Below are 15,336 nucleotides of genomic sequence, written 5' to 3'. Positions count from 1 at the left end.
TTCTGTCTCTGAAGTTTAGCATACCCTATACACTAGCAGCTGAAAGCTATAGAACCTATAGTACAATAGACCTTCTTTCAAGTTCATAAAAAAACAAGTAAAAGTATTGAACTATCCAAGCAAAAAATGCTGAAAATGACATGAAATTTATGGTCCCCCACACTTATTTTTTTTCCCTTGGCTAGTAAAAAAAAATAAAGTACATAACTGTTGCATTTCTTTGGGACACTCAAAAAGCACATTGAGATGGGGTTAGATAGAAAGGAAACAAAAGTAAATATAGATGATAGCAGGTTTGTGCTGAATAGATTTGTGTCATATGGGAGAAAAAAAGAAGGAAAAAAGTAAAGTGTCTTTTGCACACTCCCAGTCTTAAGATTGTCTACTTGTGAATCTGTGATAATATATATATATATAAATATTTTGGAATATTTAACTTCTTTTTCCTGTTTTGCTGTTGTTTATTTTCTCTTACATAAAGATGTTGAAAGGACACTGTATGCAGAATCCTTCCAATGGAAAGTGTGTCTATCAAACCAATGCCTCTTATACTTAACTTTCTCTTCTTTTTTCTTTTAAAACGAGTGTCGAGAGCATTGGCGTAACTGATAAAGTTGTTGTCATAAGAGATTCAAGTTGTGAAAACAATTTATGACAGAAATGTAGCGTAAGGGTGCGTACAAATTTATCCTTTTGTCTCTATAATAATGTACAAATCTTATCAAATAGGATTTTTGAAGATTTGATTGAGATTGTATCACTATGGATGGTATGGTGTGCTTATGTGATTGATTGGTTTTGGACAGTTCGATTGAATTCCTTTGTCAAAAATATATAGATTTTTAAAAAATATATAGTCTCACTCGTTTCAATTTGTATGTCATCTATTTCCTTTTTTGACAACTCTTTAATGTTGATTTCTCACATGTCATGTTTAAAACCACAAAATTAAAGGATATTTTGATACATTCTACCAATCGTTAGTTTAAGATTCACAAGATTCAAAACTTGATGAAGGTGCTCAACAACTTGAGCAAACCTCACTTGTCGGGAAAGCTAATTCAGAAAAAAGATGATTTAAGTGGCATGTATATTAAAAATTCTGGCTCAACCACTAATTTGGAAGTTTGGTTAGTTGTGAATTTGTGATGGTGGTGTAATGATTACTATCTTTGTTCTATTGGCCTTTCCAGTTGTCACTCTCTCATTCCTTAATTATATTGGTTGCTAGAAACCTACTAAAGGCCCACTCACTGATTAAAGTGTCTGCCACAAATCTGAATAGCTGAATGAATTTTATCAGCAGAAAGTTGTGCTTTCATTGTAATCTTCTTTGGTGAATATTAACATCATCATAAAGATTCACTTTTTACCCTTTGAATCATAATGGCAAGTTACACAATACAGATATAGTGACAAAAATTAACACCACACCAAAATATGAGTGCTAGAGAGTAGTAGTGTACAGGTACAAATCTAATGTTACAGAAAAGATTGTCAATCTTAAAACTCAGAGCCCATGGCCTCCACAATCTACAAGTCTTCAAAACCTGTACAAACTCTGAATAGAGGAAACAAATAAGTGCAATCACAAAATAAGTAACAACAACAAATCCAAGTGTAGTCTCCTGAGCAAAGTGTGGAGAGGGTAGAAGTGTACGTAGACCTAATAATCTCTCCCCGAAATAAGTATAAGAGAAAAAAAAATCATTTTTTTATCTCAAGTGCAACTCCAAGTATCTCTCTACACTTGTGTCTGAGTTTTTCTTACTTGATTCGAGGGCTGAAACGAAGTGTTTCTTGAACAAAGGATGATGTTGACCTCCTTGCAATGTATTTGATCTCCGAGAAAATTTGGCAGTAGACTAGCACTTCAGATTGATCATGAGGAAGAACGTCTCCTGATCACTCAATATTCAAGAATCCATACACTAATGGTGGAACAGAAACTTACAATTTCATATTCTCTGCAAGCTTTATTCTCATATTCAAATACAAAATTACAATATGTGTATCAATTGAGGATTCTATCTCTAGACTAACATTCACAATGTCCTCACTATTATACAGATGGATTATCCAATAGTATATTTACATAATTGGTAACCCACTTCTCGTTGATACAATAAGTGGAAAAAAGTCTTATAACCAATATATGCAAGATATCATTTTTTTACACTACAAAATCGGATAGAAGATGAGGACCTGAGAACCTTTCTTGCTGGTTTACTGGATCGATATAGTAGTACTCACCTTTACTAATGTCCACATGAGTAGAATCCGTCTTATCGTCCTGTCTTAACTGTGGCCTACCAGACATTGGCTGCTGGTCCATTTGACTGTTTTGCAGACGCAGAGCGAGTGATACTTGATTGCCCATTATGTCACCTAACATGGAAGGATGGTATGTGTTGACAGCACCAATGATGCTTCCGTCACTAGTCGGTTTAGGACCAAAGCCATGAGCAATAGGAATTTGTTCGCTCTGCAACTTACTTGATCCACAATCAATCCTCTCATGTTCATAAACACCGTCTTGGAAGCTAAATTTGGCTGTAAATGAATTGTTGTGTACATTAGTAACAATATTACTTGACTCGTCAGATGGATCGAGATGACTGCAGTTAGCAGCTGGAGTAGTAAAGCTTTCTGGAATCTCTTCTCCTGTGTTTTCAGCTATTGATTTCTCTTTGGAGTCTAGTGGTACTCGTTCTGGTGAAGCTCCGGATCCTGCTTCTGCCACACCAAACTCTTCCTTGTACATGTCTTCAATCATGGGCTTCCAAAGACGCACTCGAGCATTTATGAACCAGTTTGCCACCTGACTCAAAGCACAAGTTTCATTAGTTAGATAGCTGACTATCACTTGAGCATTAAGATGTCTCCTTAAATTCAATGCCAAGTTTAATACTGAACTAACAGTTAACGGGTCGTTTGGTAGAGTGTATACGAATAGTACGGGATATGGTGTTTTAACAAAGTTGGGATAAGTAACTGAGATTAGTTCTTATCCACTATTTGGTTTGATGAACTAATCCTATCAAACGACCCCTAAGAAGTACAGATGGAATGTTATAAGAAAATACATGGTGATAGGTTTTGTCCGAGAATTTTTATACAGTGTAACTGGAACAAATCTTTGTTCCAAAATCAATACTAGATTTGTCAGTTCCATATAAAAGAGTGTTAAGTTGCTTTTATGCTTCAAAGTGGAATAGCCATGGATAAACATACCTGACTTCTCGTTAAACCTGTTTGCCTCGCCAGCATGATTTTCTCGGAATCTTTTGGGTAGCTGAAGAAACACCAAGACTAAAATGAATCAGAATGCATGTTAACAGATGACAAGTCAATAGGGAAAAAAAAAAGAAAAAGAGAGACATACGGATGGAGGAAATGTTCAAAAAGCCAAGCACGAAGGACTGAAACAGCAGTCTCTGGAAGGCCCCTCTGTGGCCTCCAAGGCTGGCGCATCATTCCAAATTGCTGAAGGGACCTTTGCTGCCTCAATTGCTGGTCCACATAACGGAGACGATATAACCTTTCCCCTTGACTATCACCCTGCTCCCCCAAGCTTCGACGTGTAACTTGTATCTGCTTCTTGATTGCGTCCCTCAAGCAGCGAAACTGGCGAGATATGGTTTTAAGGGCAAGTGATGTGTATGGTTTAGCTGCACCAAGTCCAGCAACCATCTCAAACGAAGATACCACTACTTGCATCTGCTGGTAATATTCTTTGTATCTCCTATCCACCTACAACAAAATTATAATCACAATTGACAAGGTATCTTTCAGACAATTTTTCCGCATCCATATAAAAGATAGAGGTCAAGTAGAAACTGAATTAGTCAAAGAATGTACAAAGAATTTATATAGCAAGCACTTAAGTAGCACAACAAATGGAAACTTTGAAACAAAACCTGTTCATGATTTCAAAACTGGGATAGAAATATTTTAAATTCTCGAAATTTCTTCCCATTTTTTCATTCAAAGACACAAACAGATCGTCTTAATAAAAGAAATATTTTTTTGGAGATTTAATTCTTCTGAAGACTATTTCCAGTAGAGTTATTTGGAGCTAATGTTAAAAAAGACTTGCAAAGCACAAAAGCAGTGGCTTTGGACATGCTCTGTGTTCAACATCTGTGAAAGAACAACAATTTTCAGAGAAGTCCTTCATCCATATATGACAAATTTACAGACAATGCAAATGTTTTATGAATATTTAGGAGCAACGGAAGATTACAGGAACATCTAACTGTGCAATTCAACGAAGATGTTAAAGTCTATAGGTGAGGAATACAAAGATAAAAAAGAAGGAATGTAGAACCTCAGTAGTCACATAGAAGGAATTCATGTCTAGGCTAGAGCCGAACAAATTCCAAGTTCATTTTCCTAGTCAGTTAGTTTTACCTCTTAACACATTATTTGTCAAAACCAAAATACAAATAAATCAGCTTGGACATGGATCCATGCTAAGAGATCAGTGCGACATGTATCTATAGGCATTACAAGCAAGAAATTTACCTCATCTAACATCGAAAAGAGCTTTGTCATCTTGCTCTCAAGATCGTGTCGTTCTGTAGCTGAAAGTTCACCTTTAGTTGAATTATTATGATCACCAGATATACCAGTAGCTGAACTACTAGATTTAAAATCAGCTTCTTTTGAGCGATCATGGCCGAGCAAATTGAAGTTACGTAGTTTATCTGATTGTTTTAGAGCTTCTTGAACATTAACTACTTCATCAAGCAAATCTTGAACAGCCTTTAGATATTTGGAATTGTAAATGGCTGCTGCAGCTCCTGATCCTACATGCGAATGTACACCAGAGTTTAATTCTCTAAGGGTCATGGAGCTTTGGGGATTATTTGCAGCTCTAGTTCCTCCAGCTAGATCAAATGACAAATACTCAGCAACTTTAGATTCCTTGTTTTCCGATCCCTGCTCCGAGTGCAAAACATGGGTACCCACTAGAGAAGATAGACTAGAATTCGTATAGTCATCTTGATATGAATACACATGAAGCGAAGGAGGAACTTGTGTACCCAAACTAAGAGATAATCCTTGATTTTGAAGGCTTTGTTCACCGTTAGGCACAAGAAGCTGTTTCATTGGAAAAGAATGAGGATCCATCATAACTGAGTTCTCCAAAAAGTTTGGTACAGCATTCACCACCCTACCAATTGGTTGCATACCTCCTGATTCACTGGTTGGTGGAATGAATAACATCTCATCTTTGTCTTTCATTGTTTGAACTTCACCATAGTTTTGACCAGGCAACTCCGAATATGAGACTGATGCAGAATGCTGGTTTAGATGAACCGGACTATCAGAAAGACCAGTTGACTGATAAGAAGCAAATTTCTGGTCTGGCAAAAAAGACATTGACAAGCCCTCTCTTTGATTGGACAAATTTGAATAGTAAGCAGACATTATATCTATTCCCTATTTATGTCTCGATAATCACAGGTTTCTCCTCGAATCACTCGCTTGAACTACAAATCATTAGCCTCTTGTTGGAAGAAATTCTTTAGGAACTGTCAATGAAGACGAAAACAGAATTCAGCCAACAGGCTCTTCATAGCAACGAAAACCAAGTTTCGAAGAAACAGTATCATCAATTAACTACTTAATATCAGAAACAACATCAAAACATGTTTTAGACAAGTGGGGCTTGCTCAAGTGTTTGAACACCAACACTAATTCTAGTCGCGCTAGAGGGTAAGTCAGAACACTATTGAGCCTCTTGGGGGTAGGGAAAGACAAAGAATCATCAAAAGAAAGTTTGTTTCTTTTCCATCAGATTATCATAAAGATTAAGAATATGAAATGATCAAACACCACTACAACAACAGTAGGTATAGAAATTCCACCATATTAAAAAACAACAAAATCAAATTCCATCATCATAATCAAGAAAAGAACTTCATAACATTACTTAACTACACAAGTACTATAATAAAATATAGAAATGAAAAGGATAGGGCAAAGAATTGAAATTACCTGGAAAGTGAAAGAACAAATCTTTGTGCTTTCAATAGAGGGAGCACACACTGCACAGAGAAAAAGAAAGAGAGTGATTGAAAAAAAAACACAACCCCTAATTGGCTCAAAACCAAAGCTTCCCAATATGGAGACAAAAAATAATCTCAAAGATCCTAAGCCCAACAACCCCTCCTTATCATTGAACAATGACACCAACCAAAAAAATATTCAAAAAACAAACAACAATCATGAAAAAAACAAGAAAAAGCAACTCCAACCTTCCATTCTTGAAATTACATCAAAACCAAAAACAATAATTATATATTCCTTTTCAATAATACCAAACTTTTCTCAAGTGGGGTCTCAAAGTGCCACCTCAAAACTCAAAAAAAAAAAACCAGAAGCTTCTTTTTTTTTTTGAGGGGTTTTTCCTAAGAACAAAAAATTGGTATTGTGATGGTAGTTGTTTTTATCTTGGTGAGGAGAATATTGTGATTTTTTTTTATGGTTAAGGGTCTGAATCAGTAACCACCAGTTGGTAGACCTAAACCAAGAACATAAAAATTTGATCTTTAGTCTTAAAACTAAACTATTAAACAAAGTTTGTTGTTCTTAGTAGTTACCAAAGTGTTGTTAAACAGTTTGATGATACAGCTTGCTTTGGTTAGGTAGTTGCTTCTTTTTTTCTATTTTTCTACATATATAATATTATATAATACAATGTATAGGTGTGATACACACCATACACTATGTATTTCTATATATCTCAAAATTCCCTTGAGATGGTCCCACCCTTAAAAAATTATAGGTCCTTAAGAACCCAACTGTTGTTCAGTGTTTGGAGGAGAAAGGTCTTTCCTGAAATAATAATTGATACATTATTTTATTTTATGTTTGATTGTATTTTTATTTTGGAAATAAATAGGAGGTGTAGTTTGATATTGGATTCTTGTTATACTTTTATACTAAATCAAATGTGGGACATCAACACCAAAATAAAATAAGTAAAACAAGTGTTTTTATGTCCTAATTTATGCGATGAATTTTTCTTTTTAGTTGTTATAAAAAAAAATGTTATTTTTACATCATATCTTCATTTTTAACACTCTATAAATGAACCAAGAAAATTTAATGTACTAAATAATCCATGGACTATTTATTAAAAATCTAGTCCACTAGTTCTTACATTTTAATTTTCAATTTAAGAAAAGAAAAATCTACCTATGTGTATTTCTATAACACAAAATTCCTCAAGAGTAGGGCCCTCATTATCCACCTGTTGTTCAGTGTGTGGAAAAGAGACGATTTGAAAAAAGTGGTAAGGAAGAAAACAATGACAAAAGTCACAAAGTCTAAAGAGACGTGTATACAAAGGTATGGCCATAGACTCGAGTTTGAGCTCTGTTAATAAAGTTGTCTTCATTAAAAAAATATTTTTATTTTTATTAGAAAAAATTAATTTTAATATTATAATATTTAATATTATTTAAATTGAATCGAGCTTTAATTTGATGGCTATCAAACAAACGGACGATATCTTATGCGCATATTTCGGAAAATACAAAGCGGGTTACGTGTCTTTTCCAACTTTTCTATTTAATATAATAATAATGATTTGGAATTGAATGGTAGAAACTAGAAAGAATGTTATTCAAACGTTACATTGTTTAAGTAGTATATTTACACATCAGTTTAGTACAATTGCACGTAATTATCTTTTTAAATTATAGGTATATATATATAGATAATAATCTGAGAAATTGTTATATTAAGTTGGTGTTTTGATATGACTTATTAAAATTTTCAATAACAAAAAAGTATTAAAAATTAAATAGAAAAAAGTGAAGTTGAAGGCTAGTTCACTTAGTGAGTTTTCTGTCAAACAGTTAAAATGAAAAGTTCATACTTCAAACTCCATTAATAGCATAGTATTTGCTTCCTCTTTCATCTTCATCTGATGAAAATAATTGAAATTTGTGATTGAGTACTTAAGAATTTTCATATTTCATAATTTTAAAACTTTTGATCTATGAATAGAAACCTAAATATCGCATATTATTATTAAATTTTTCAACTTGTCATATAAGTCTTGAATTGAAAATTGCGTGTTGTGACATAAGTTAACCTAATGGTAATTTTTTTTATAAAATATTAATAATTATTAAGGAGATTATTAATTTATTATTACAAAGTACACATCATCAGAATACATTTGATTAATTATGTAGTGACCAGCCGACCACTTTGGTAGTTTCCTTGGATCATGTGAATAGAAATATCTTTTTAGTTTTTTAGTGTGTGTTTATTTATTTTAATATGTTAAGTTATGGATTATCAGTAAATTATATCTAGATTGCCAAATATTATGATGTAGCGATATGTATTCTTTAACGTCTTGATAAAATAATCTCGAATTTAAATCTTAAGTATGAAGTTAACTTAAGTCATGAACACATTACCGCTCCTAAATTAGGATTTCGATTGAATGAATTTAGATTAATCGACCCCAAAATTGATATTGCGAAAAAAAAAAAAAGTGAATATTCTAAAGGCTACAATAATAGCTTAAGTTTTTAAAGCATTTGCCGACTTATTATTCCTCAAAGAAAGCGTAATAACAAAGTCCACAATAGTCAGCTTTTTCCATTCTTATATTGTAAAAGAGAGGATTTTTAATTAAATAAAAAAAATAAAAATGTTTGACTGTGGAATAGAAAAACCCAAGGATTTTCTAAGAGAAACTTTAATTTAATTTTCTAAAAGAGAGAATTTTATTTTAGTGAAAAGGAAATGTTTGACTTTAGGAATAAACAAACCCCTAAGATTTTTTTTATAATTATTTTTTGCTAAGAGAAATATTAAAAGAATATGTTTTAGAATTAATTTAGCAAATGACTGCTTGGAAAAGATTTTTAAATGGTTTTTGTTGCTTGCAAAAAGTCTAACACCAAAAGTGAAAAGTTGGTATAAAGAAAACTTGTAACTTTACCACTTTCTGTTTGGTATAATGAAATAAAATGTCTCTCACAAAAATATATCTTGAAAAGTTTGGTCTGTAATTTTTTTTGGTTAAATATATATTAAGGTAGGTAACTTCTTCTAGTAGAACAAGATGGAGATAACTTTTCAGTATTAAAAACATATTTTTATATGAATATAAATACAAGTTGCTCAAACATGAGTTGAAACTGATTACAACAACGTATCTAGTATAACCCACAAGTAAGGTCCGAAAAGAGTAGAGTGTTCTAATAGACCCTCGGCTCAAGAAAAGGTATATAAAAGCATATCCAAAAAAGACATGACGGCAGTCAAGAAATCATGACAATATACTACCAAAAGCATGGCAAAGCCTCCTGGGAAAAGGACCAGTAACTACAATAAATAGCATGATAATTGAAGCACAAGAGCAATAAATTGAAGGACAACAAAACTACAGGAGATGTGTTAAAACTGATTGTTCACTAATAATTCAATATACCAAAAATGGCACCTGACAAAGACTAACATAAAACTACTTGATCTGCCTCAAATGAGCGCGATTTTTGTACAAAAACTAATCGAAAAATGTTGACAGATACAAAATTGCAGCTCCAAGTACAATAAGAAGAAAAAACTAATCAGATGTGATATATGTGACTGCTTAACAAAGAATTGTTTGCTACTGTTGCTCTCTTACCAAATTTCATGTCATTTTCCTATAACAAGAAAGTTTTTAACTCCATGGTATCCACATTAGTATAAAATTCAGTCAAACACATACTAAAACAGTCATAGATAGTGTGCTGAACTCCATTTGCCTTAACTTGCACTCTGCTAATCATACGGACATGGAAGATAGCAGAAAACCTCTTTCCTAATCAAAGCAGTTGGAGAAAATATCAAACTGATCAACATCAAAGCAACCATAAACATAAGTTGTTACTTAAATTACAATGAAAGCAACAGAGTAATCTTTCCGTTTTCTTAATTTTGGGAGGATGGTGGGGTAGTGGTTGGGAGAGAGAAGGTAACAGACAGACAAGACACTCACCGGATAGAGTTAGTCTAGTCATCCTCTGATTCTAGTTGTCCTCCGAATTTCCTCAATGCAAGAGAATATATTGCTTTCCGTTTCATCAACTTTCCACTTGCTACCAACTTGACTGCCTGTGATCAAATGATATCTTCTAGGTAGTGAGGATCAAGATTCAAATCATACAAAGACTAAGTGTTGCAATGACAAAACTTCTGCGATGTAAATATCACCTAACTACAAGTTGCATCTCAATGCACCGTTACAGGGCGTTATTAGGTAAACTCAGTCATGTCCATCAATTTGTTGCTAAATATTGTAAGATCCAGTATCATTGTCAAGTATATAATTCTATCATTCTAGTTACATCCACTTAATGATATTTAGTTCCCTCTTTGCAGAAAAGAATATAAAACGATGTGCAAGGAAACGCATGCCTGAGCCGCAAAACTGCTCTTCTAACTATAGACTTAAATCATCAGTAAAATGAGAGATCAGAGAGGTGTTTTGAGACAAATTTTCCATATAACAGCAATATCATTTACATATTTACTTGAAAGGTGTTTTGATTTAATCAAGTTAACCACAAAAATGAGTAAAAAAATAGGATTTACAACAAATTGATGTGACACAGCTTCTGAATTTTTGAGCAAGTGAATTTGCAGGCATGGTTCTTTCATGGAATTAGCCACCAAATTTTGATGGTAAAATGTAACTAAAGTAAACACCAAAAGAATGGGATGGTAGGTGGAGAGTTACTTATTAAACAAGACCAAAAAGTTACTGAAATTTTGGTTAGTATAAGATAGTAGAAACAAGGCAAAGTAGAAACAAAAATCGTGCTTAGAAAACAAAAAATAAGTATCAATGTTAGGCGACCCAAGAGAATTTTATTAACATCTCCAGAAAGGTTATTTATATAGACATAGTAGAAGGATCTTTTCAGTAATATCGAAGGTGCCTCCTCAATAGATTTTAATTCAATAGAGGATCATACTTCAAAGGTACTGAAATTTTGTATGGTATAAAAATATAGAAATAAGGCAAACTAGAAAGAAAAATCATGCTTATAGAACAAAATGAAAGTCTAACAATATGGCTGGACCCTTACGAATTCCATTTCATCTCCGGAAAAGTTATTTTTATGCAGAACGGATCTTTTCAGTAATATCCAAGGTGCCTACTCATTGTATTTTAACTCGACTAGTCCTCATGTGTGGGTTTTTTGTTCTCAGATATACTATAAAATATTGGAAACTCGATGGACTATAATCCTTCACAACCTAGAAGAAGAGAGCCAGAAAAAAAAACTTCCAAACCTTTACCAGAAATCAGAATGACCAAATAAATTTAAGAAAGTTGATCAAAATAAGTATGTAATTGACTCCTTGAGTCTCTCTGAACAACTTCGAATTAAGAGATTTTCAAGGTAAGTGTGGTAACTATTAATCTTAACTAAACTATGTGTTTGAATATGTATATACAATCCTATTCTAACACTATGCAAACACTCAGGAAAATTTTGATTTCTCTACAGAGTAAGATCTGAAGAAACAAAATCTGCACATTGGGAAAAGTTAACTACCATTGAAAGAGAATGTCCCTCCGCAATCAGCTCTCTCAACTCGTTCTCCAGCTGGGACTCTGATGGGCCCTCATCTGTACTGGTCGATTTGCCTTCAATCAAGAAAGTAATTTCACCCTTCGGTTGGTGCGCCAAGAAAGCCTCTTTTGCTTTGTCAATGGTGCCACGCCAGAACTAATCAATTTGAATAACAATACTTAAGTTAAGACACCAGGAACAACATGAGGTAAGTACAATAGTGATTTCTTTCCTTTGTCCTTTTGCAATGAGTCACTTCTTGTCAATTGAACAGCTCAAAAAGATTTTAAAATCACTAACAAGGTTGCAGCGTTACATGCGAAGATGCTTCACTAATTTAAACATCAGAGCATTAATTCAGCATAGGAAGATGTGTGTGTATTCGATCCACAAAGTCTCAAATACTTAGTATAGTTATGATGCATAAAATGACTGGTAGACTGGTCAGTGAGATGATCAATTTTTTATTTCTATAATGAGATTAGTTTCTTTCTTGAGGAGAGTGAGCGCCCCCCCCCCCCCCCTTTCTGTATCTTTTAAAATTCTGTTTACAGTGTAGGTTGCTACTTTTTTTAATAATTCAAATCAATCTTACTAATTATACAAGCCAGTGCTGACATACAACAAGAGAGTACACCGGAAAACACGAAAGCTTAACCAACATATGAACTATTTTATAGTGTTGAAACACACAATACACAGAGAGGAAAACCCAACCCGGTATTCTTCCAGAAGAAACAAATATTGCTGTCTACCCCTCTTCGAAATATCTGTGAGCGCACTTATTCCTCTTCCAGTTTAGATAGTTACTTATGCACTAGCTTCTAGATATAACAAGCATGATAATGAAATAATGGGAACTTCCTGGGATAGAAAGCTTAAATCATAAACTTACCTCCTCATGAACTTTGGTCATCTCCCGAGCCATGACACACTGCCTACATTGAAGCATAAAATGTAAAATAGTAACATGTGAAAGTAACTGAATTGTAAAAGTGGAAGAATGAATTCTTCATCCCTAATTGACTTTTATATTTTTGTGAGAAGGGGGAAAGGGGGAGCTCGGTGGAGGGTGGGGAAATGTTTACACCCTCTCCCCTGCATGTTGAGGTCCCTCCGCCAACTTAAGGAAGCAAAATTACTACAGCAAATTTCTGAAATTTAGCAAAGAGGAACGAAACAATTGCAACCACTGATTTCCATGCCATGCAGCTAACCAAGATATGATGAGGATATTTAAGTGTAAGTGTCAGTTCTTATTTGATACAAGGAGTGTCAGGGGGATTCTTAGATTTGTGCACACTATAGTTGAGTATAAAACCATGAACAAAAGAGATTTACCTACTCTCACCAAATATAGCAGCAGCCTCTTCAAGAAATTGAGAAAGCTTGTGAGGTGGAATGAAGAAGATTTGTGTGGCTGATTCATTTGCTGAAAGTATCAGCCTTTCCTTCCTCGAAGAATTATGTTTTGGAAGAAAACCAACTGCATAATGAGACAACATGTGAATCAATTTTACCTATATTTCACTCAATATCTTGAAATTTAGAAAATAAAAAACACAGTGTATCAGAGCATTACCAAATGAGAACTCATTCGTAGGTAAGCCAGAGGCCGAAAGAGCAGTTACCACAGCAGAAGGCCCAGGGATAGGAACAACAGGTATATTTTTATCCGCGCACAGCTTTGCCTACAATTTAAAAAATATTTCACATGCATATCTTTCAATAGACAAGATGTGGGACGTGAAGCCTGAGAACCTAATTACTGCACTTTCCGCAAATATATATATTCCGCACTGTATGTCACAACCATGGTTCTAATGGTACACAAATAACTACTAATATATTTCTCCTAAGAAATAGCCTATAGTAATGGATATTCAACACAATTGGGAGTAAGAATGAATGATACATAAGATCATTATCAAGGATTTACTTGCTCACCAGTTCCATTCCAGGGTCACTGATGCCTGGTGTGCCAGCATCACTGATCAGGGCGACAATCTCACCATCTTGTAATTTCCTCAGCACCACTTGTGCTCTTTGAGACTCGTTAAACTTGTGATAACTGAGCTGAAACCTCAAGTTTATTCCTTGACACAAACAAGCACTCTAAGAAAAGTACCAAGTATAACCCAAAAGTGACTTACAAGAGGAGTTTTAATGTTGTAATAGTGCAGTAATTTTCCAGAATGCCTTGTATCTTCTGAAAGAATCACATCTGCTGATTTCAAGACCCGCAAAGCCCTGTAAGCATCGAAAAATTCACCAAAAAGGCCAAGAATATAGAAGAAAGAAAAATCTTGACATCCAAATTTCAAGATTAGAGCTTCGAAAACACCAATAATTAATCCATTCCTAAGCAGAGGCAAATACATGCAATGTTCGCGAACTTATTCTAAATACAATTCAAATTGTTCAACTATAATATCTATCATACATTTATGTAACACATACAGAGAACCTCTAGAGTTAGAAAACTCATATTAGAATGAAACTAGGACCAAGTTAACAGAACCTGAAGATTCATTCATATAGCAGACCCTCGACTAGCTCAAGATTGAGATGCAATAGCAGTTGATGTTTAACATCCATGAAACACTACAGGTGTAATGCTATTCTTCCACCTTGTGACATTAGTTTTTAACTTAGGGGTCGTTTGGCAGAACATATTAAAAACGACAATACATAGACTAGTCATGGTATAATTCAATCCTTTGTTTGGTAGGATTTTTAGTATATGTATAAACACCCTATACTATATTTTAGGGTGTATAACTAAACAAGGACTATAAATACATGGATAAACATGGTTAAAGACAGAACTTCCCTTAATACACCAAACCAAATAATGAATAAGATAAAACTAATCTCCACATTACTAATACTAATATAGTCTATTCAGTACTATTCTTATACACTCTACCAAACAACGTGTGTCTTCACGCATTTACTCAGCTATAATGTATAGTTCAGGCCAAAGGGGCAGGGTGGGTCTGCACTAGCTACTGTCATGCTCCATTTAGTAAAGCATCCAAGTGATTTATTTACCTGAGAGTAATATCTTCAAGATTGCCAATTGGGGTTCCCACGAGATACAAACCTGGTTTCAAAGGGGACTATAACAAAGGGTAAAAGGAATTAATTCACAATAGAACCAGCTCAGAAAGTCAAAAATTGAAATCAAGAAAGACAAAGATAGAAACTTTACTTGTTTAGAGTTTGATAGCTGATGCTGCAGTTCATCAGGGGTATCAGCAGTGGTGGTTTGAGCAGTGTTAGAATAGAATGAAAGGGTGAAATGTCTAGGGAGAGTGGTAGAAAGAAGGATGTGGGGTTGCAGAGATTGAGTGAATATTGGAAAAGGGCATCTGTAAAACTGCTGCCGGGGAAATGGGGTGAAGACGGAGGAGGAAAACATGGCTATGGGATTATAGCGCCGTATCACCATTCTTGATTCTTCTATTCCAGAAAAACAAGAGCCCTTTTGCAGATTACTTGAAATTTTGGGGGGATTTCCACTAATTAGAAATTTAGCTATCATCCAAATTTAGTCAGAAAAAACGGTGTGTTCGGTACCGAAAAAAATATTTTCATGAAAAATAACTAATTTCTTACTTAATTTTGTGTCCAATAAGAATATATCCTTATATAGTGTAGCAAAACAGTATAAAAGAATATAGATATGAGATGGGGTGAGAAGTGAAGTTCAGGGCAATAAATGGCG

General features: G+C 34.1%; 3 protein-coding genes across 4 annotated transcripts in view; 1 reads left to right on the top strand and 2 right to left on the bottom strand.

Annotated features, from left to right (window-relative positions):
• The window catches only part of LOC125827712 (floral homeotic protein PMADS 1), a 305,579-nt gene that overhangs the window by 80,488 nt on the left and 209,755 nt on the right, over nt 1–15,336 (top strand). The gene's annotated exons all lie outside the window — the stretch shown is intronic.
• On the bottom strand, nt 1,936–6,683 carry LOC125827655 (BEL1-like homeodomain protein 3). 2 transcript variants are annotated; one of them, XM_049506965.1, is made up of 6 exons: nt 6,612–6,683; nt 6,007–6,056; nt 4,528–5,540; nt 3,386–3,753; nt 3,235–3,295; nt 1,936–2,821 (listed from the first exon to the last, which is right to left on the bottom strand). In XM_049506965.1, the coding sequence occupies exons 3-6, from the start codon at nt 5,434–5,436 to the stop codon at nt 2,174–2,176; spliced, it is 1,986 nt and encodes a 661-aa protein (XP_049362922.1). In that variant the 5' UTR covers nt 5,437–5,540; nt 6,007–6,056; nt 6,612–6,683; the 3' UTR covers nt 1,936–2,173. The 2 variants fall into 2 exon arrangements, with proteins under 2 accessions (XP_049362922.1, XP_049362924.1); XM_049506967.1 differs by lacking the exon at nt 6,612–6,683 and adding an exon at nt 6,267–6,380.
• LOC125827684 (uncharacterized) lies at nt 9,524–15,159 on the bottom strand. The gene is made up of 10 exons (XM_049507003.1): nt 14,821–15,159; nt 14,661–14,728; nt 13,760–13,856; nt 13,554–13,682; nt 13,189–13,297; nt 12,948–13,092; nt 12,502–12,544; nt 11,589–11,762; nt 10,022–10,137; nt 9,524–9,874 (listed from the first exon to the last, which is right to left on the bottom strand). The coding sequence occupies exons 1-9, from the start codon at nt 15,151–15,153 to the stop codon at nt 10,036–10,038; spliced, it is 1,200 nt and encodes a 399-aa protein (XP_049362960.1). The 5' UTR covers nt 15,154–15,159; the 3' UTR covers nt 9,524–9,874; nt 10,022–10,035.

This window comes from Solanum verrucosum, unplaced genomic scaffold (assembly GCF_900185275.1).
Source record: "Solanum verrucosum unplaced genomic scaffold, falcon-dt-bn FXZP01000064.1, whole genome shotgun sequence".
Classification (NCBI taxonomy): Eukaryota; Viridiplantae; Streptophyta; class Magnoliopsida; order Solanales; family Solanaceae; genus Solanum; species Solanum verrucosum.
This window is presented reverse-complemented; position numbering and strand designations above follow the sequence as displayed.

Coding starts and splice junctions, on each gene's coding strand:
- LOC125827655 (XM_049506965.1), bottom strand. CDS start 5,436: ATGTCTGCTTACTATTCAAATTTGTCCAATCAAAGAGAGGGCTTGTCA. Junction 3,296..3,385: donor TTTGAACATTTCCTCCATCC/GTATGTCTCTCT, acceptor GTGTTTCTTCAG/CTACCCAAAAGATTCCGAGA. Junction 2,822..3,234: donor CAGGTTTAACGAGAAGTCAG/GTATGTTTATCC, acceptor GCTTTGAGTCAG/GTGGCAAACTGGTTCATAAA.
- LOC125827684 (XM_049507003.1), bottom strand. CDS start 15,153: ATGATAGCTAAATTTCTAATTAGTGGAAATCCCCCCAAAATTTCAAGT. Junction 13,683..13,759: donor ACAACATTAAAACTCCTCTT/GTAAGTCACTTT, acceptor TTGAGGTTTCAG/CTCAGTTATCACAAGTTTAA. Junction 13,298..13,553: donor GTGACCCTGGAATGGAACTG/GTGAGCAAGTAA, acceptor TTTAAATTGTAG/GCAAAGCTGTGCGCGGATAA.